Raw genomic sequence first — 23,415 nt, 5'->3', positions numbered from 1 at the left:
TATTAGTTCATTCTTGAGTCCAAGAGGACTTGTGCCAAAATATGGGGAATTTTCCTCAAGGCCATATTGAGATATTGCATTTACAAGAATTAGAGGGACACAAGGTCACAGTGATCTTGACCAACAAAATCAAATCACGTCATGCTTGTGTCCAAGTGAATATTTGTGCAAAATTTCAAGAAATTCCCTAAATGTGTTCTTGAGATATCGCAATCCTGAGAATGAGACAGGGGAGGTCACCTTGACTTTTGACTTATGACCACCAAATCTAATCAGTTCATTGTTGAGTCCAAGTGGACATTTTTCTCAAATTTGAATAAAGTTCCCTCATTGCTTTCTTGAGATATTGGGGTCACAAAAATGGGACGGACAATTGGAAAACATATTGCCTCCAGTCACGGCTATCGCCACTCGGAGGTATTAAAAATTTGCCATAATAATTTCCCAGTGCCAGGGTGGACTGTCCAAAATCCAGATATATTCAGTTTAAAATAAGCAGCAGAACTATTAGAAAATCAGCACTGAGAAGCGGCTTCGTAGACAAATTACAAGATTAATTTTTTGTCAGAATTAGTTTTTTGTTAATTTACGAATCGACAAATACTTATTATTATACTTAGGATAAGACGCAGCTACATGTGTGAGAGACACTCAGACTCACGCAGAGGCAGAAGACTGTGTGTGGGGTTTGTTTTTCGGAGCTCATGTTACACAGCTGGTGCCTCCATGTGACGGCTAATGTGTGGCACACGAGGGAGAGCACAGACAACGCAGGTGTCCGGACTGAGCTGTGTCTCATGAAGAAGTGTCACGGGTAAACCGGCAACTGATTACAAGTCCTTACTTACAATTAGTGTAATTGGGTGCTGATTCCAGTACGTTTTTAGTCTAAAAAGTTAACCATTTTGCTCTGAGATTCTCAACACAGCATCGCACTAAGCACTTTCTCACGCAGGTGGATCACAGTGATACATCTGAGTCTCTGATAACTAAACCTCTTTATGACTGTAAATAAATGTACACTGCAAACCAGAATTTAATAGTTCAATAAAACAGTGAGTAATTTAACAAGTCTTCTTACCTTCATCAGTAGGAAGGAATTCCTCTTTGCCTCGCTTGTCTACCTCACTGTTAGCTTTGAGCACATCGATCTGGAAAAAAAAAAAAAAGATCTTGTGAACATAGTCATACTGCAAATTAAATGGATGCACCAATTGGACTATTTCAGTCCCAATATTAATACTTGGCCCTTGGGTATTGCTTGGTACCAAGTACCAATCTGATACCAGTATTTATTAAAAGCTGTATGTCTTACTGTGTGGAACTGATTGGGATTATTCTTTTATGTTTAGGGCAGCATCAGGCTTAGCAGTGACAATATCATTTCTAAAGCACATAATGTGCACAGGGGAAACTAGTGTGTTTCATACATTTCAGTGTGTAGGACATATGGGGATTTTATTAGCAAAAACGGAATATAACATAATAAATATGTTTTCTTCATTGTATAATTATCTGAAAATAAAAATCAGGTTTTCATTACTTTAGAATGAGCAGGTTATATCTACTAAGGGTCCAAGAACTTGTCCACAGTGTCCATCATGTTGCCATGTCTCTACAGTAGCCCAGAAGGGACAAACCGAATACTAGCTCTAGATAGGGGCATTTGGGTTTTCGTGTCAGCCTCTTTAATTAGGAACATCTTCACCACAAGCCAAACAGCAACTGAAAAACACATATTTTTTACGTGAAACTGCTATACTGAGTGTTTTTACTGGTATAAACCACCAGTTCCACTGTTGAGGAAAAGACCTAAACAGTTAATTTGGCTAGTGGTAAAAACCTCCTGAATAGCGAACCCTAAAAGAATCCGAACCGCAAGGTCACGCTTGGAGAAGTTTGAGCTGGTTGCAATCTGCAATCTTTACAGATGCCACTAAATCCGGCACACTGCTGCTTTAAACATTGCCTACCTTTGTAAAAAAAAATATATATATATATATAACAAATAAATGAAAACATATAAATCTCAAGTCATTATTGGCCAATATTTGATATCAGTATCAGATCAGTGTAACACTAGTTAATTATACAAAGATATCACCACATAACAGCTAAAAGCAAAAGACTTTGATATTACAGAGTAACATAGTCATACTGTGGTTGTCTTGAGAACTACGTAGACTGTTTCATCGGCATTCTCTTATTTATTTCTTGGCCTACTTCCAGTATTTTTTGTGTCTACATTAAGCAAAAAATTGAAAATGGCTATGCTCTCTGTTCACAGAACTTGTTCTTATTGTCTATATCTAGGGTTCTAGTTTGGCAAAAGAGCCTTTATGTTTGCAGCTCCATATATGTGGAATCTTCTTCAGAAAGACTTAAAGCTGCACTTGTTGGTTCCTCGAGGCCGTTTACAAAGCAGTGGTGCAGGACTTTTGTGTGTCGTCTTCTGCATACCAATGTCAGGCTGTATCTTAGCTGGTCTTTTAATTGTCTTGTTTTGTTTTATGTCTTGTGGTTTACTTGTAGCATATATTAACATACTTTTAGTTCTTCCTTGTGGTAACTTAAATTTGTGTTCTTTTTGTGTTTTATATTGTTGTTTTGGAGTTGTATATTTTGAGTTTGTAATTTTGTCCCACGTTGTCTGTAATTTTTGTTGCTGCTTGTCTTGGCCAGGACACTCTTGAAAATTAGATTTCTCAACCTCTCAAGAGGTTTTTCTGGTAAAATAAAGATTCAAATAAAATAATGATAATTAATAATAATTATAATAAAAGCTGCACAATTGTAAGAGTAAAACCATGAAGGGTGACTGATGTGATCAAATATTTCACAACACCATCATGTATATTTATTTTGCACAATCTACTATCCCTACACCATCCTTTCTGTCATATTCATGTTCCTCCCTCATGTTGTTTGATTTACTAGCTGCAATAGCTGCAGTGTTTTATTTACTGTTACTTGCTCAAGTCTTATCAAAATGCCTGATTGCATGTTAAAGTGTGTGGGAGTCAAGGGATTTTTGTTTACACAAGCCTGAACAAAACCTGTGCAAATGGCCTTATCTCGACAGCAACGACGCATTACATCATGCACGGAGACGCATGGAAATATTTATCAGCCATTAGCGTCATATTATGCTGTAGATAGGATTGCAATAGGGTTTTTAAATAAAGGTGTTCCCTGTGGTTTGCTCTCACCAGTTTTAGGATGTTGGGGTCTTCCAGTTTGTCTCGGAGGATGGTGATGCCGTCCTGAGGGAAGCTTCCGGGTATGTGCTGCACAGTGAGGGTCAGAGAGTCTGTCCCGGGACAAAACCTCAGCATGCAGAGGCTGTCGGACCAGACGCACCACACACCTGGAACAGGGCCGACTGCAGGACCTGGAGGACTAATGAGGAAAAGAAAGATTACAGGAAGCGAGGTTAACAGAACAGAAAACAGCCTCCTCTATGAATCAGCCTTCATTAGTCATCATGTGTCAAAAATAAGAGAGGAGATAAAATCGTCGCCTTACGCTGCCAGCACCCTGAACATGTCATGCTGTCCATTCTTCTGAGCCAGCTGGAGGGGTGTGTCGCCATCCTGATTGGGTAAGGTCAATGCCCTTTGACCTTTCGGTTGGTGGATTAAGAAACGGGAGAGATGGACCAAACCCAAACGTACTGCGAGGTGAAGGAGGGTTTCTTTGGGCTGAAGCTCAGCAGCTAGAGGAAGAGACACATGAATGAAGAGAGAATTATATGCAGGCAGAGACATAATGTATACTGCAGTTTTGCAGACATTGACATTAACAGAAGAATCATGTTGAATCACACTAGACTTTTGGCTGTTATGTAAGGCTTTTGCTAAACTTAAATGAACATCTTAATCATGCATACTTAAGGTAAAAATCAACTTAGTCCATACTAGGACCATGATACACTGTACTGTAGGTCTTCAGAACTACTTTTAGTGGTTTTTGTTTATCTTAAAGAAATACTTCACCCATCAAATGACCATTTGTGTATCAGTTTCTCACTCTGTGTTATGTTGAATTCGTGAAGGAAACTTGGTGTGATCCTAGTTTCAGATCTAGCCTTCAAGTCCCACATTAACGAGGGGATGAAAACATTTTTTCTTTCATCCCATAAACATATCTAAAGTACAACCATTTCTAAATCAAGATGTTGAAAAATTGATTCATGCCTTTATTTCAAGTCGACACAACCACTGTACTACCCTTTTTACTGGCCTCCCAATAAGACACCACTGAGAGACTTCAACTCATTCAAAACTCTGCAAGCTGCTATTAACCAGAAGCTGAAGATTCATTTAAGTCACAAGAACAAACTGACAGATCAGGGCAGTGATCAAACAGCAGCCTACGTGTTCAGCGAGGTGAAATTACTGTTTTTGACAGTGGAGTCTGGCTTTGAAGGTTAGTTTATTTTAGTTGAGTTAATTTAGTCTGTGGATGTTTTGATGTAGTTTCGATATTGTCAAACACAAACCATTGGACTTCATCAAGAATTGTCTCCCTTACTGGATTTTTTGTTCACCAGAGGCATGCAAGAAAAACAAATTCTTCTCCATGAATTCAACATAACACGGTGAGTAACTGATATGAAGTACAAATGGTTTACAGATATATTGTAATTGCAATCCCAAATATCAATATAAGTTCAGAAAATCCAGTATCAGCCAAGCCACACTGTACTTTATTTAAATGAAGTAAACCTGTCTATCAACCTTCAAACTGATCAAAGCGTGTTATTTGATGCATGCTCTTTTAACTCTGCAGATGTACGGATCATGGTGCTGCATAGGTACAGAATGTATGGCAGCCGTACACCGTTCAGATGAAGGAATCTGGGTTATGTAAGGTCTGCAGTATATCAATGATATTATCACCTTGAAAAACTGGATATTTTATCTGCTGTAAACTGTTGCTGTCTGTTGCTGCGTGTGCAGTGGAGCAGAAAGGAGTATGAACAGTAAGTATAAGGGTATATAAACAATCTTGAATCACTCTAAATGATGCTCTCACCTGCACTTTTGGGGGTTAATATCATGCAGAGGCACAGGGAGGCAACAGCTTTGTGCTGATCACTGCTCGGCACACACCCTCGTTGTTTTGTAAGCACAGGATGAAAGAGTGTTTGTAGAGAGGACCAGAGATCTTTGGGCCTTCCCTGTAAGTGTGTGTGAGAGCTGAGGGTTGCCATGGCGCTATGTTTCGAACTCAGAAACAATGTGTCGAAGAATTCAACTTTTATTTCCTCTTTTCCCTCCAATTTGTCGCTGGAGCCCTGGGATGAACTGAAACTCTCCGTCACCTCCACAATGGCGCCGTTAATTGTGACCCAGATTCAACCGACTGAGAGGAGTGAGTGCTGAACATGCTCTTCATGCAAAGTTCAACAAACAAAAATGTCATTGTCAAACAGGCCAGTAAATAGTGCGCTGAGGGACGAGGGGCTGACAGCTGCTTTGCATTCGCACCTCGCCTGTGCTTTGCATGAACATTTGCTTTATCTGAGCAAGCCATGTACATACCGTATACCATACTGTTGAGGGCCAAATAGAACACGGACACTTGTTAAAGGATCCAGTCTAGTGTCTATTTCTTCCCATGCTTAATATAACTAGAATTACCACCTCTTGCATCCATGAACAAGTTGCACTTACAGTTTACATTCATGTCTTCTCAGTATTATATACAGCCATGACAGTAGACAATGCTTCAAATGTGGATGTTATAGCAAAGAATCTACATACTCTAAAAGATGAATGCTTCACACACATCTTCAACCCTGCAGCACAGAAAATCTCTACAATCAGCACAGTTTCAAGTTGGAAATCCAAGATTTTTGTCACCAATTCAGTATCCAACCACATGACTCTCTTTTGGTTCCTTAGTTATGATTTTAAGTAATGGCCAGTAAAGTGTTTTTGCAGAACATTAAGATGCCACAGTGAAGTTGACCGTTGACCTTTTGGATATAAAACATCATCACATCATCATTTTATCCGATTAGATATTTGGGTGGAATCTTGACATTACTAGAGAATGAATTGAGTTATAAACAAAAAGATTTCTCAAGTCTACAGTGACCTTTGACCACCAAAATCAAATCAATCCATCCTTGAATCCAAGTAGACGTTTGTGCCAAATTTGAGGAAAAGTCCTCTTGAGATTGTGCTTTCACCAGAATTAGACAGATGCAAGGTCACAATGACCTCATGCCTTGACCACCAAAATATCATCAATTCAATACTGAGTCCAAGTGGACATTTGTGCCAAACTAAAAGAAGTTTCCTCAAGGTGTTCTTGAGATATTGCATTCACAAACATCGGATGAACCAGGTCAGGTTGACCTTGACCTTTGACCACCAAAATCGAATCAGTTCACTGCTGAGTCTAAGGGGACGTTTGTGCCAAATCTGAAGACATTCCTTCAAGACGTTCTTGAGATATTGCATTTGAGAGAATGGAAAGGACGCATACATGGACAAACCAAAAATCTAATGCCTCAGAACATGTCTAATATTGGCAAACTGGCATAAAAACAATAAAAACAATCTGGAATTGTAAGGAAGCAAAAAACTATCTGTACCAACTCTATCAGCTCTGTATACTTTTCCATACTAGGGCATGTAATCTCTTAAAACATTTGCATGTTCAGTATAGTATTACCTTGGCATTCCGTGTGTTCTTGCCTTATTTCTTAAAAAATGAGGCAAGACCATGTTGCTTTAAAGTGATAAAACATCATAAATAACAAAACCTGAGGCCTGACGCCAGAAACAACTGACACGCCTATGGTGTACAGGAGTGGGAGTGCAGTGCAGAGGAGGATTGTGGGAGTTGATTTAATAGACGAAGAGGTCTGCAAGACAACTCTAATCCGGCTGAAGAGGAATAATGGCAGTAATTGCTCCGTCTTTGGAGCACACCGGCCTCTGCCCGGCTGGCTGGCTGGCTGGTCCTGTACATCATGTGATAAAAGATTTGGGCTGCACACAGTCAGATCTCATGTTGGCTTTCAAACCCACTGAACACCAGAGCACCGCTGCAATGATATTAACCAGAAGGACTAACATTGTTTGTTTGTTCAAGGGTCACTTAAAAAAAAAACAACCTCCCTTAGTGGTGTTTCGCTATGATGACAATTTTGATATTTTTTTGCTAAGATTTTGAGATATCTGAGGTTGTGAATTTCCACTGTTGGGCAGTACCACATCACAGTAAGAATATTACTTTCCCGGTAACAAGTAGTGTAACGAATTACTCATAAAATTTCAGTACTAATACTACAGTTACCCCCTACCCAAAATTTAGTCATTCAACCTTATTTTTGTTGTCATTAGGGATGGGTGAAAACTCAATACAGCCTAGTATTGCAATATTTTTGTGTATCAATATTATGTCATTACATGGAGAATCACTTTTTTTAACTACATAAACTATCAGTATTATAAATACAAATTAAACTTCAGCTAGCCTACTACAATAATACAGTCAGTCCACTAGATACATTCTGCTGCAATAAAAAAATGACTTAATTGATTATCATAAGACAATAGAGCTGTTAACAAAGTTTTCCTTTGGGGACATAATTGAAAAAAGATACCACAATATATCGCAATACATTTTATCGCAATACCCAGCAAATTGCAGCACTTTTAAAACTGCAATAATATTGTATTATGGGGCCTCTGGTGATTCCCACACCTAGTTGTCACCCCACTATTGATTTGAAATTCACCAACTGTCACACGAACATATCACCAAGCAGTAAACTAGCTTGGGAGACGGAAATGCTAACATTTAACAGCTGGAAATATTCCTGCTATTTTGATTAATTGGGAGGACAGGTGACTGGAACATTATTGTCAAATTTAAATTGTCTGCATGTTATGGTAACTTACTGAGACTCCTTACTCTCCAAATATGACCTCAAACCTTCCAAAACACCTACTACATGGCCCTACATTTCAGAACAAAATAACATTTCCAAAAACATTTCAACATTTCCCAATCTGATCTGTATAAAAAGGATTCAAATTGTACCAGAGGCAATGTAAAGCAGCAGAGCAAAACTATTAAATTAAAATTAAAATGACCCAATGAATTAATTTAGTAACAGTTAATGTAGCTTACGTTTTGTAAACCCTGCATAACCTACTGCAAAATCACTTAGTGAAACTCCATATACACACATGAATCTGACAGCGACCCAACACTACAAAACTAAAGTCTGTAGGCGGGTTTCCATTCCAGATTTGCTTAAGCGGTATTTTCGAAATGACTACGTTTCCACTGAGTGATGTTATGCGATTTCTCCTCTCGCGATCATAACATTCCAAGAAGCATGGTGATGGATGTCCAAAGGGTTTATTTCTACCTAAGTGACGCATTCTGTTGTGCTGCATGTATTTAATCTGTAAGTTAAATAAAATTCAAACAGTATGCCTTTCCAGAGACAGTCTTTAGTTGGGATAATCCACCGACCCGATGTTAGCTCCTTTCTACTGCAGGCATATTCCCGATGAAAACAGGATGGGTATTACAAAACCTGTGCAAATGAGACCAAAATCTAACCAGATACTATGTAGAGTAAAGTCACAATATGGGTTTCTGAACTTGGGTGAACCAGTGCTTAGGGAACATCTCCAGGAAGTGCATAACAGCAACAACAGCAAAAACATGTAAAAAAAAAAAAAAAAAACCCTCTTCTGGAAGTTTAACAGCTGAGAGCCCTCATATCTGCTGAACAGAGGGGAATCCCTGATATATGACCTCTGTAAATGATCCAGGAAGTAGCAGAGCACAAACTAGAACGTGAGTGGCTGAGGCCTCCACATTGTCAACTCTCCTGATGAGCGAGTGAAATAAATCCACATAAAAATAGACTTCCTGTGTGTGCTGTAGACTGCAGTGGTATCTTAAGTTTAAATGATTAATACAGCATGTTCAGACCCATCTGTGCTTTAGAGCTGTCAGACAGCATCAATAAAAGGCTGAATAACCTCTGGCAAACAAAAAGCTACAAGACTGCAGCTCCTGACTTGCACTCCCACTTCCTATTTCATTACCTTCTCTTGGCTGACTGTCGGTGTTTTTCCACTGCTGAGGGTAATCCACGTTGGCCATAGCCTGTGTGATCTTCTCATCCAGCTGCCTCAGACATCCAGCTTCATCACCTGAACCTTCTCTGAGCCGCACTTCCTCCTCACAGCAGTCTAACCCTGCAGTGGAGGGCTCCACGTCTGCTGCCTGCACCCACGTGGAAAACCTCTTCAGGACTTCTAGGTAGCTCTGAGGGCCGAGCTGGTCCCTGTTTGCACTCAGGTACTCTGCTGCTTCCTGGGCGACGTCCCTGAGGTATTCAAGGGATGTTTCACCCGTGCATGGCTTGACTTGATCTTCTGCGTAAAAATAGGATGTGACAGAGGCAACTTCCACAAGGTCATGGCCTGTGTGAAATAAAAAAAAAGGTCATGGCAGGAGGTGGTGAGACAATTGCAGGCAAAAAGAGAAATCTGAGTGTTTTTAGAGGTTGAAGGACTTACTGGGAACTGTGAAACGAAGGGTCAGCCCATCATCTCCTCTTTTTGCTGCCGTCACATGTGTCAGTCTAGAGCCTTGTACGACAACATAAAACTGTGCGTCCTCAGGAGCATTGGCTTGTAACCGCACCTCGGCCTCCACCTGTCCCTGAGATGAGAAAAAGAACATTTTTAAATTGCATACAGATACAGATACCGATTATTAGTAGTGATTGAGACTGATAACTGATACTCTGAACACATATGCATTTACAATAAAAATAAAGATCTTTCTGTCGATATAGAATTTGTGCTATAACCAAACTGTGTGTGAACATTCAAAACTGTTTAGCAAATGTTACAAAGTAAAAGTTCCTCCCATGCAGACATTTTTTTGCACTTTTTGATTAATTAATTTGATCAGCAGTCATTAAAATAAAATGCTGATACAGATAATTGGCAAAATGCCAAATTACCAGCCCAATAACTGGCCAAGCCTATTTTCTATTGACCCCTAATTCACAATACAGAAAATTTTCGTATAACCCTGTTGACACTTTCTGATTCAAATTCACAAAGTTCACAGTACTTTTAATACTGGATGTAAAGCGGAAAATAGAGCAGCAAAGAGAAAAAAAATTAAAGAGACACCAGTCATTTTTGCACGATGGGAGTGAGCTGCACCCCACTGAGCGTATGCTTCCTGATCCACCTTCATAATGAAATTAATTACTTCTGTTACATAATTAACCTTGTTTATTGACCTAATCTGAACTCTGCTTTTTCCTGCATCTCCCCAAAGACCACCACACTTCTACCAAAAGTCTACAGAAGACGTGAAGGGCACGACACGAAAAAATATCTTACTGAGTAGTTCACGTTATGTGCAGACATTGACAAATCCAAACAGAAAAAGACTTTTTACTTACATCAACACAACCAACGCAGCCACGTCCAAGCATCCCACCCAACACAAAGCAAATGTTTTTGTCCTCAAAATCTATAAAGATTACCAAACACTGAAACCACAAGATTTCCTCAGTATTATTTTTCCTCCTTTTCAAGAGGGTCAGCTCAAAGTGTATTGTTCAAGTTCAAGAGGGATCGCATTCTTGGAGTTACATGTTTGTGCAATATCCTTATCTTTTGTTTGCTTTCGCTCAGTTTAGGGTTTTATCTTGAGATTAATAAAGTCATCCCTAATTTATCCTTTTTGTTAATACATTAGGCCAAGGCATCCATTATGTTCAAATGTATTTTTAGGGCCTGCATTCGCTTAACTTTACATTTGAAGAACCTTTTTTTTTTTTCTCAGGCCACACGATACTGCATTTTATTGGCTTCTCAGCACACCATGGAGTCTTTTTTCTTGCAACATTTTAGAGGGAGAGCAGCTAAATAAGGTAAACAGGGGGCAGCACCCAGGGGACATCTTGCCTCACGAGTCTTTTAGATCTACATAAATGTGGTATTTCTACATAAGATTCATTCAGATTATGCCATTGATCTTTCTTGAACACATTAAGAAATGATTTTTGATTGTTTACAACGCTTTGATAACTGCCAATTAATTTTGAATTGATAGGCCTAATGCTGTGGTTAAACAGCATCATGTTTACCGTGTTCACAAGAAGTGACATGAACGCCCCCCTGACGTGGTATTCACAACGTTGTATGTGGAAATTTTCTGAGAGTTCATGACCGCTTGTACACAGCTTCCCGAGTTGTCTGCACAAGTTCACGAGTTCTATTTGAACACAGCATAAGAATCACATTTGGAGAGATCTGTTTTTAAAAAACATAATTTGTATTTACGAGTTACAAGAACATGAGCGGCCCTCCAAAGTGATAATTACGGGTGAGAAATTGGGAAATTTCAATGATAGCCGAGTTGCCGAGCTGTGATGTTTGCGTGATGTTTGAGAGCAGCAGAAATGGCAGTACGCATGAAAACGATGTCAACAAATGAGGATGACATTAAAAAAAAGTTATTTTATTCCTAGTAGCTATTATTTACTTTGAGTAGTTGCACATTTTATTATATGCATCTATTAGCTGTAGCAAACAAGCAAACTTGAAACTATAAAGCATGCCAGGTGAGTATATCACCTGTAACATTGTAACATTTTATGTTATAACAATAGTTGGCAACTTAATGTTATAAAGGCATAAACATGGTGTGCAAAACTCAAAGATTGGTAAATGGTAAGAAACTTTTTATTAATTCACATTTTAAATATAAATTTTTGATCACATGTAATGCATCCATGTACAGTGACTTAGATTAAATATTATAAAAAATATATATATAATACATAAAATGTGTAAAAAACTACAATATATAAAAATATAAAATTTTTGATCATATGTTAAGTGTAATGTGGTATTGTTAACTGCTGTCCATGTAGAGTTGCCTAGATTAAATGTTAAATAATCTATAAATAATATATAAAATTTATAAAAAATAAAATAATAAAAAATAAAGAGCTATCAACCTCTTATTCAAACACTCTCAGCATTACAATACAATCCATCTTCTTTGTACATATCATGTTCTTCCCACTTTACGCCCTCAAAGTTGGAAGAAGAACTTCTCATCTTGGAAACTGGGACCTTCTGACATCACATGAATGCAGCATTATATACAGTCGTTAAGGCTGCATAAAGTCAACAATTTGCATTAAACTGATATCAGTCTCCCTTTTATTTGCTTTCCCTGAAACTCTTGGAGCTTTCCAGACTTGAGTCCTGTTCATAGTGTTTCACAGGTATGAGTGAAACTGACCTCTTGTGTTAGCAGGCTGTTGGTTTGGGCTGATAATAGAGCTCTGACATATAGGCTGCAGTTTCTCAGCTTCGTTGTGTGCACTTAATGGTTCGCTGCAGTACTACTTAGCGCACACTTACTGCTGTTAATGTTATCATTGGTTGTTTTTCCACCTAACAAAGATAAGATGTCAGCCTGTGGTTTGTGCAGCCTTCCTGATTTCTTACAAGAATAGCTGGACACAAGAAACTGCTAGTTATTTCACATTTTTTGTATTCTTAAAGAAGAATTTCATTAATTTTATTACAATGTGGCAGTAAATCTTAATGTTTTTAAAGTAACCATGGCATTTTAGAGGGACTTTTCTTAAAGACCATAACTATTCTCAAAAGAATTCTTCATATTTTGTAATATGAAAAGTCATATTCTAACATCATTCTAATTTTTTTTAATCATTTTTTCATTTATCATTTTCTTGGAAAATTTGTCCTCCAGCTATTAGATTTAAATGTCTCTGAAAGACCCAGAAATATATGCGCTTTTTTCAGTATCTTTTGATTTTGTTTTCACCGCTCCAAGGACGCTGTAGTTCCCACTCAATTGTTCCAACAATCTGCAGCGGCCTCGGATAATATTGGTTTAGACAGGTACAATTTGATCAGACAGAATTTGCTTGGTGCTATAACTATATCTCCTGTGCCTTGGGGAAGAGGAAGGAGGACAGCTGGTTGGTGACAGACGTCAGACTGACGTGATCTAGTGCCTTTTTCTCCTGAGCGTTATCATTACAAAACCTGATCCAGTAACAATAAAATATTCAAAACCTTGTGGTTTTACCTCATGCCTTCTACATGGGCAGCTCTCAGGTCAGGCACAAGGTGTTAATTATGAAACATGAGGAGGTCAATCGCATATGCAATAGGAGCTTGATACAATACCTTAAAGGGAAAGTTCAGATTTTTTGAAGGCAGGTTGTATGAGTTGTATTTCCATCATCAGTGTATTACATACTGTAGATGTCTGTTGGCACAAACCCCCTTTGGAGAAGCAGGTTAGAGTCCGATACTGAAGCTTAACAATGTACTGTGGTGGATGGGGGCCAGCAACAAAATGGCCACCTAAAAAAAGTTCCACCAAAAAAACAAAAAAAAATCAGTGTACACTATATTGAGAGTATTTTCACTGCTTTACCTTTCTGTCAGATAGCTTGTTCCAGCTGGGAGGCCAGTAATGGCTTCAGTTCCCCATCTATGTGCTTATCAAAGCCACCAGACCCCATTTAGAAAAAATATGGTGCTGGTCTAGCGCTGTCTTCAGTTGTTTGTTAGTTTGTGTTATTGTGTGACTCTGTTAACCTTTTGAAACTCATGCAGCGACATGCAGCATTCAGACCAATGAACAACTTGGTATAAAATGTCCTGCAAATTGTCTTTCACAAAAAATTGTTAAAGACTAGAAAATGACTTGAAAATTAACTTTAAGAGAGTGAAAGAGGCAGAGAGAAACAGGAAGAATAATTGGAAAATGATCAAAAAACTAGGACAAACATCAAGAAAACTGTATTTTTAATTATTATACTTAAATACTGAAAATTGTCTTAGAGGGAAAATACAGAAAATTATATTATCTATAATTACTATTTTTATTTTATCAGCTTCAGATCATTTCCTGTTTTTGTTCTTTTACTTTACATTTTGAGTTAATTTCAGGTAATTTTCTGGTAGATTTTTATTTATGTCTTACTAATTTTTGGGTCATTTTTTGTACCAAGTACCTCACTGCCTTTTTTCATGTTTTTGGGAAAATTGAAGCCAATTTACTTTCAAGGGATAAATTCCAAAATGACCCTTGAAAATGCCAAAGTCACACAATAACACAAACAAACTAACTGATGCAGGAGCCCGCCAGCATCTCCTGTGTTCAGCGATGTTAAATCATTGTTTTTCTCAATAGCCATTGACAATTAAGAGAGAGATATAATAGCTTCATTTTTAAACTGAAAATCACTGTGTGACAGCACAGTGAAGTCGTGAAAATATTCTCTGTATAGCCAAAAGTTCAACAGATATTGATATTTTTAGGACTGTTTTAAGGCGGATAAAATAAGTTTTGTTGCTGGCCCCTCCACAGCAGTACATTGCTTTGCTTCTATGTCAGACTCCGGCCTGCTTCACAAACTGGGAGCATGTCGACTTATATCTACAATATGTAATACATTGTCTATGGAGAAATACTCCATACAACCCCCCAAAAAAAGAACTATCCCTTTAATATGACAAAAAAACTGGCACACGTTAATAAGTGTTTTTATAATAGCATCAAATCCAAGAATACACCAGTGACATGCTGTTATAATCTCATGTTGTTGTCCATTCAGAGGGGAAAAACAATGTCTGGTGCCTGCGGTCTCCAGGAGACCAGCAGTCATCAGCTTTAGAGCTCTTTCCTATGATCTCCTGAGTGCAACACGTAGGTGACGTCAGGGGAGCGAGATCACTGCCACTGCAACAACAAAAACAGCTCCTATAACACACGGTTCCCTCAGCGAGAAGACAGCCTGACGTCAACGGGGACAGAGTATTTTTGTTTTAAATATTAACAATTCTTCGCGGTGTAGTATTTCAGCTTAGACACTGACGCAAATGACATTTTGTCTCATTAAGACGAGAAAAATGAAGTGTGCTGAAATCCTCACACAGTCACTATCAATCATTACAACGTAACGGTTTGGCTTTGATCACAAACTGACGGAGGGCTGAGAAAAGGCACATGCTTGGACCGCTCTGCCGCCTTCCACATGCTCGGTCAACTTTACAAACATTCAAACAAGCTGACACGTCTTTCTCAAACTCCTGAGAGTGTTTCAAGGTGGAAATATTTTAAATATGTCCTTGTCGCACATTACCACAGTGACACAGAGTACGTACGCCTGAGCTAAAGGAAATTCATTAGAATAGAATCTCACTGGAGTCTTGGGGGTGACAGCAAGAACTGCGCTGTCGGTCATTTCTCATACTCAGCTGAAACACATACCTCTGATTTAATGTGCTGTGCAAATGAGATACTAATAACTAGTCTACATGTCAGAGTGCTGTCAGTGAAGCTGGTATGGTGCTGCAAACATTTCATTTCAAAGGAGAGCGCTGCCAAGTTGTTACATAACAATACCAAGATGCAAAATATTTACTAAAATTAATAATTTTGAGAACAATTTCAGGTCCGCAATATTTGAGAAAACAGCTGCACTAGGAGAATGACTATTTGTTCAAGTCAAAGAGATTTTTTTTCCTTCTTTTACGACTGTCTTATCAAATGTCAATTAACGACCGGCAGGCAGGGGTGAGGTTTTGTTTGTCTGGGGTGTGAAAACCATGGTAAACACTATCACAGCACTTGCAGGGAAAACAAAATCATGAACCATAAGACAGAGACAACCACTGGCTCAAAGAGCACTGTGATCCCTGTTACTATCAAACCGTACGGCCAATTGAACAAACATGGCACTGTGCAACAAGGATGTAGCTAATCTATCCCTATTTGTGAGCATGCAGTGGTGCTGTGTGAGGTAATATCTGTTATAAGGAAATAAGATTACAGTGGGACTTTGGTGTTTTTCAGCCTGGACCCTGTATTTCCTTTTTTGCGTCTAAGTGACTAATGGAGACAACAACTTACCATTTCACAAATTTTGAACGTTCATTAGGAGTGCTGTTAGAACATATATACCGCTCGTTCAGAGAACACTGTCGGAGCATAGAGCATACTTGGGCAGAGACGGAGCAGCAGAATAGCAGGCACAGTAAAAACGAAACATAAGCGTTTTCTTGTGCTGTCTAAAAATTTTCAGTAATTCACTCACAAACAACTGCTCCTCTCATTCAAAGTGACAAACTGCAGCTGAGGAAAAAAAAGTGGATAAAGCGGTTGCCCCATGTATGGAGGCTGTTTCCTCGCTGCAGCAGTTCCGGGTTCGATTCCGGGCTTGGCCCTTTGCTGCATGTCATCCCCTCTCTCTCTCCCCCTTTCACACTTGTGCTGTCCGATCAATTAAAGGCAAAAACAGCCCAAAAAATATCTTTTAAAAAAAAAGAAGATATTGGCTTTAAAATAAGAATATCGGAATCGGCCAACATGCTGATTACTGCTGATATTACAAACAATTTTTTTTTTTTAATTGACAAAGTGAACATGTAACAAAACATCAACCCTAAGTTGAAGTATTTTTCTTATTTTGTACAATAAATGATATTACATACATTGAAAAGCATTGTATTTTATGTCTCTGTCTGCCATCATGATAAGAGTATGCATAATATGATATAAATCCCATCACAGAAGAGACTTGTTGATCACTAAAATTAGGTGGGGAAAAAGTGGATAAGCTCCAAGCTCAAAGCTCCAAGAGCAATACTGATATCAGTATTGCTTATGGGCAAACGAGTTGTTACATATCTGCATATTGATTATCAGCAAAAAAAATCTAATATTGTGTATCCCTACTCTGGGGATCATGAATGCCTGTGCAAAATTCCATGGTAATCCATTACATTGTTGTCTTGGCATTTCACTCTGCAGCAAAGTGGCGGAACGACCCCAACAGGTTAGACAGACTGACACTGTCATCCTTAGGGCCTTGCTCCTAGAGATGGCTAAAAATTGGAAACTTTTTTTTTGTGTATTTTTCTCTCATACATCGGATGTGCATTTACTACATTCCAGCTCACCAACACGAACACACAGTCTTTTACTCATACCTGAACAAAATCACTTTGTGTTGCACCGGAGCTCAATAAAACCTCCTCAAACACAGGAACTCCCACACTTTCTGCCTGCACTTCAATGCAACCATTATCCATTGATCTTGTACACACTATCTGCTATGGGCCTGACACTATGTTGCATGCGTGGAAAGTGCACCAAAACACTTTACTTAGGGTGTTACAATAACAGCCTTTATAGCACAGCAGTGTGCCGTGGCTCGCCTGCACAAAGCCCCGCATTGAAATCTGTTTCTCGTTCAGCGGTGAGAGTTGCTCCTGTTGAGCTGTGACCTTAGAGGGCGGAGACGCCACTTCCTCTTAATGGAGAGGTGTATGCGTGAGTGCTAGAACCCGTAATGATTCACATGCCTGAGCTCCAGACCGGTCCTCAATCAGCTTCTATGAGGCAGTGGAGGCGAAGGTTTTGGAGCGAACCCCCACCCCCATCCCCCGCCCTCCTCACTCTGAAACTGGTGACACAGCAAAACAAGCAGACACTCTGCTTACCAGAAATCTGGCAACGCTTCAGTGACTGGCCCACCCAGGCATCCACACACACACACACACAGAAGAATAAGAGCGAGAGACAGACAGAGAGAGAGAGATGGCGGATATGGGGGATTGAAGGGGAAAAGGAAGACAGATGGAAGAAATGAAAGTAGCAGAGGGTTCTACAATGTCAAAAAAAAAACAATAATTCAAACACACCTGCACACCCTGCACTCCAACATGCTTCCAAATGGAAAATGTGTATTTATTCAATGCATATGCAGGTGTATTCCTTACAGCAAAAAGCCAAGGAACAAATGGGCATATTTCTCTAACTGTGGCCCCTCCATGCTTTCAGAGGGCCTTGTCATTTGGCGAACAGGCTGTGTAAGCCCTTGCTTCCCCAGGGACTGAAACCCTCCTGGCTCTGGTTTCACCTGCGACACAAGGCTTACCAGTCAACCTCTGCTCAGAGGGAGAGTCAGGACTGGGAGAGAACTGAAGGGAGAGCGCTCTAATTCTGTGTGAAAACACAGAATTGTGTCTAAATATAGGAGAGTGCTCCTCAGAGTTCACGTTTTCACCCAGCCGCACCCAAAAAAATATACAAATAGACCCCTACTGCTAGACCACCAATACATCACACACTTACAGACTGAAGCAAAATAAATAGGCACTTACATATAGAGGCACCTCTCTTCTGTTCAGCTCCATTTTCTCTCCATCCACCAGATGCCTAGGGAAGAAATACTCATGTTACAACAATGGCAAGATAATAACAAGCAAAACTCTTTGACCTTTATCTATGTTTTTGTCCAAAGTTATCTTTTGTTTTGTGGTCAATACAGTATCAAGTGGTTTATCATAATCATTTACTGAAACCTTTTATATATTTTAGAGCAGTGATACTCAAGCAATGGCCCGCAGGCCATATCTGGCCCCCAATAGGGTGCCAGGTGGCCCCAAAACAAATGATCTAATTCACAATAAAATACAATGTGATTCACACAATTGTTTTTTGTATTTTTAGTATACATAAGATGCAAGAGTGTATGAAACATAATTAAAATAGAGCTTGTTAATTAAAAAAATTAATGAATTAAAAATGCTATTCCTCGCAACCCCTAACAGAGGTCCTATAGCTCAGCCCCTAATGTCCTAAAATTTCTGAAATCCTAGAAATGTCCAAAAATCCTGGAAATGTCCTAAAATCCTAAAATATCCTAAAATCCTAGAAACATTCTACAATCCTAGATGTCCTAAAATCTGAGGAATATCCAAAAATCTAAAATCAAAGAAAAGTCCTAAAATCCAAGAAATCTCCTAAAATATGACAAATGTCCTAAAATCCTACAAACATGTACATGGCTGCTGCGACCGGCCCCTGGACTCCTATCATCATGCAAAAGTGGCCCCCAATTTGATCTGAAATGTTGAAAATGTTTGGCTTCCATACCCAGAAAGAAGAGAAAAAACATACTGCAGCCAGTAAAGTGAGACGCAACAACACACAACATCACCTGAGGCCACATACATTCTTATGACGCTTTGCTGTATATCAGCCTTCAGGAGACGGAGGTAACCACCTGCATGGAAGAGCCTACAATAATTACAGTACAGTCCCTAACTCCCAAGGCACGATGCAACAGTGGAGGAGAAGGTAACTGTATCATCAGCCCACACTGGATCCGCTGTGACTTCACTCTCGGCTGTGAATAGTGCATGACTTCAAAGCTGCTCAGTGGTGTCAGCTCTGCAGGATGCACTTTGTCTAGACACGTATTTGCATGAGCACAGACAAGCCGCAACTGTTTTAATTCTGCGGCTCTGAGGAAGATTGTATTTGTTTTTTGTTTTTCTGCCGTTGGGAGAGTCTGTCAAATAATTGTCTCTCCCCTTTTAGATACCTGGAGTGCAAATGATTATTATTTTCATTGTTGATTAATGTGAGGATAGTTTTCTTGATTAATCATTTGGTTCCCATTACACGTTCCAATAAAGGTGACGATCTTTAAATCTACAGTTGATACCATTTACAAATATAACTTTTTGACATATGTGTTTCCAAGTGCTTCTTGTGGCATTTACTAGAATTTAAAGTATTTTGAGGAAAACAAATCAGAGCCGAGAAGTCTGCAACACAGCTGTCAATCATGTCAATCACTGCTTGTGAATTGTGGTCAGACCGGCAAACTAAACAGCCCTGATCAAATATGAATCAAGATTCTGTTACCGCATTGCATATTTCTATATATTTTAGTGTACTGTAAAATGTAAATGATGGCTCCAGCCGATAGCCGTTGCTTTTTTCTGGCTTGACTGTTTCCGGCATAGTGGCTGGGTCACAAACTTTCTTATTTTACAGCTTAACAGTACACTAAAATATAGCCCAGGGGGACAGCCTTAAAAACTGCAGTTAATATTTTTTTTATAAAAAGCAATTTTATGTCATATTTCTGTTATAACATCGCATATTTGTTGCCACAAATGTTTTAAGAAGCATATTCCAGTGTACTGTTTAGCTGTGAAATGAAAAAGTTTGTGACACCAAACAAAGCAACTCCCACAGGTCTGAAACTTTCTCATTTTACAGCGAAACAGTACACTAAAATATGCTTCTTAAAACATTTGTGGCAACATATATGCAATGCTGTAACAGAATTGTGATTGATGTTTGATCAAAAACCTGACCACAGTTAACAAGCAACAACTGGCATGATTGACAGCTGCTTTAGAGACTCATTAAATTAAAATTGAATTAAATTGATTGTTTTCCTTCAGCTGGTGATAGTAACAAATGCCACTGGAAGCACTACGAGGAGGAACTGATTTGAAATATGTATCAAGATTCTATCATTTTATTGCCTATTTCTCACCTCACATGTTTTCAGAAACATATTTCAGTGTACTGTTTAGGTGTAAAATGAGAAGTGAGCCAGTGGGTATGTCTTATGGTGGAATTTGAAAATGCTGCCCTTTCTCCAAGAACATATTCTGATTAATAAATAATAAATCAATTATAAACATATTTTTTTATCCATTTTATGTCAGTCAACTAATTGTTCCGGTCTAATCTCACTGTTCTCAATGTAACCCATCATTCTACAAAAAGAATACATCCAACAAGTTTCAATGTTGACACTATATACATATGCAGTTTGTAAACTACAAAAATTAAATTATAATCTTACTTCTAACTACCACTAAATGGCAGGAGGCACTATCCTCTGAATCTGATGTCAATTTTATGTAATTTTATGAAATTTAAACTGTGAACTCACACAAAACATGATCCAGTGACTTAATACCAGGTAAAGTCACATTATACTGTTATACATGAACTGGTGTCCTTAGGGTTTATCGAACAATAATATCACTATCCCTGGAATATTGTGTCCAAATGACATCTTATCAATAGAAGTGTATGGCCAACGGCGCTGGGCGTCTTTCTCTTGATTTTTTTGTGTTTTTTTTAAATTCTACTCATATCAATGGGGCTACACTATTGTAATGTGACACTAGAGAAGGTTTACGTGTCATTTTGTAGAATAAACATTGTCCTAAGTTGGCAGGTTGCACCCAATAACGTCAACAAATGTGAATATTCTGGTATGCTTTTGTTTACGCAAGGTTTAAAGGCATATGAAGTGACATGTACAAAAGGATTAAGATCCATCTGGATTTTAGTTCAATAACAGCTTCTGAATTATCGACACGGTGCTTGTGAGAATGAATCTTAAATCCAGTCATCCTGTTTTTAGAGCATTTGTGTCAGCTGTGTCGTCAGCCTGACTTCAGCCTCTGCCATGTTCAACGTGAATAAGAAACCTGAGCTGGCTTTTGGCCACACACTCCAGAACAGAGCGTGAGAAACAAGATTACACATAACAAGGAACGCAGGCTGTCACAAAGCATCTGGGAAACTTATTTTGACATATTCGTATCTGATGCAAATGTTTTCAGACGTGAGCAAGTTGCTCCTGTTGTCTTTAACATTTTTGCACGTGATGTATGATTGAATAATTCCTTTCACATGACACGCTGCAATCAGTTTATAGGCTGTATGAAAAGGTGCACCTTTCTGCTCTCAGGCCTTTGATAACTTCAGTTATCAGATATTCTGAAGTGGGGCTGTATGAGGTACTTATCGATAGACAGTACATACAAACAGCAGATGTCAGTCGGCACACCTTCAGTTTGGAGAAGCAGTCCTACATGAAAGCTAAGCAATGTACTGCTGTGGATGGGGTCAGCAACAAAACATAATTTAGCCACCTAAAAAAAGTCTTAGCTTAGCATCATCATCTGGTACATGGAGATAAATTTGGTTCTAGTTGTACTTCTCAGAAGAGGATGCTCAATGCAACAATGAAAATAGCACAGGTGCTATAAATGATGTGTGATAAAAAGGTGTCAACACTATCTTTAAGAGCATAACTAGTCTATGAGAGGTCACATATGAAAGCTATTACTTGAAATAGGAATTGTGACTAGCTCATAGTTTAAACATTAAATTGCAGCAACGTCCTCCTTAATAATAAGAAATACATTTCAATAACCTCCTTGCTGGATAGACTGGTTGATAAACTCACAATAGGATGGGAACAGGCTTTGGATAATTAGGGACTGTAATTTATTTATTAGTATAAGTATATATACAATATATATTTATTAGCAGTTTTTTTTCTTTTGTTTTGCATGACCCTCCCTAGAGCTACAAATATTTTTTCTTAAGCTTTGATGCTCCCTCTGTCATAAAAACCACATTTCACATATTCTGGCTATTGAAAATGGTGTGATTTTGGAGATTTTTGTTTTGGAAAACATGTCTTTAATCCTTTAAAAACTGGACAAAATGACATGATTTCTTTTTTTAAGAAATAAAAAATAAAAAAAGTGATGGTGACGAGCAACATAAGAAGACGAGGCCCCCGAAATGAGCAACAAATTAGTAAAAAGTAAATTGCCAGTGAATAAGTGCAAAAAAAAAGAAAGAAAGAAAAGATACAAAAAAGGAGAGTGAATAAACAAAAAAGGAAATTACCTGATAAAATTGCTTAAAAGTTATAATAACTCTATTAAAAATACATTAATTACAAAATTATGATAACGTTAAACATAGCTCTCTGCAATTATTTCCCTTGTTTTTTCTGAATCTATTAATCTCTTGTAATTTGCAGACAAGGTCTTTCTAAGTTGCTGTTTGCCTTTTCCCCCATGTTTTTCTTTTTTTTATATTAATCAAACCAGTTTGCTCAGGGTTCAAAGTTGTAAATACTTGTGAAAGGCATCTGGATGCAGCACAGAAAACGTGATGCCTATGCATGTATCAACCGGCAGGTTTTGGGGGTTCTGAAGGTATTTAAAATTAATTTTAAAAAATACAACCATTTAAAGTTGAATGGCCCTACCTTATACCAAATCAAAAACACAACTCTCCCCAGTGCTTAAAAAAATCTGAAATGCCTCCCCCGTTCAGCACCACCCCCTCCCCTCTCATAGATAACGAACAGTCCCTTACAATACACATTATCAGCACTTAAATATATCTGTTAACAACAATAAATGACCTCTACTGCTTTCACTGGGAAGTGAAACTCCTGCAGTCAAACACAGCCGGTAAATTCATCCCAGCAAGACATCAAGGACAATCTGAAACATGAGGCAGACATTAAAGTCACCACGCTTTTTAACGTTTTACCTGTGAACGCACCACCATTTCATCGTCTATCGAGTGAATAAAACGGCAAGTGCCCAAAAAGTAGAAACACCATCTAACTGCGCAGTTTCTGTTTCATTAAAAAAAGAAAAAAGCTATTGTAAGGAGGAGCTGTTTAGCTGTTTAGCTGAAGAAGAA

General features: G+C 38.5%; 1 protein-coding gene across 6 annotated transcripts in view; it reads right to left on the bottom strand.

Moving 5' to 3' along the window:
• arhgef28a (Rho guanine nucleotide exchange factor 28a) overlaps nt 1-23,415 on the bottom strand; it is an 85,946-nt gene that overhangs the window by 40,741 nt on the left and 21,790 nt on the right. For all 6 annotated transcript variants that reach the window (XM_088071123.1, XM_088071124.1, XM_088071122.1 and 3 more), the window contains exons 2-7: nt 18,240-18,294; nt 9,567-9,711; nt 9,090-9,470; nt 3,526-3,715; nt 3,210-3,399; nt 1,082-1,151 (exon numbers count right to left, since the gene is read on the bottom strand). In XM_088071123.1, coding sequence (XP_087927249.1) covers nt 1,082-1,151; nt 3,210-3,399; nt 3,526-3,715; nt 9,090-9,470; nt 9,567-9,711; nt 18,240-18,272 — 1,009 coding nt within the window. In that variant the 5' untranslated portion in view covers nt 18,273-18,294. The remainder of the gene's footprint in view (nt 1-1,081; nt 1,152-3,209; nt 3,400-3,525; nt 3,716-9,089; nt 9,471-9,566; nt 9,712-18,239; nt 18,295-23,415) is intronic.

This window comes from Plectropomus leopardus, chromosome 20 (genome assembly GCF_026936395.1).
Source record: "Plectropomus leopardus strain MGB_pleo_1.0 chromosome 20, ASM2693639v1, whole genome shotgun sequence".
Taxonomy (NCBI): Eukaryota; Metazoa; Chordata; class Actinopteri; order Perciformes; family Serranidae; genus Plectropomus; species Plectropomus leopardus.
This window is presented reverse-complemented; position numbering and strand designations above follow the sequence as displayed.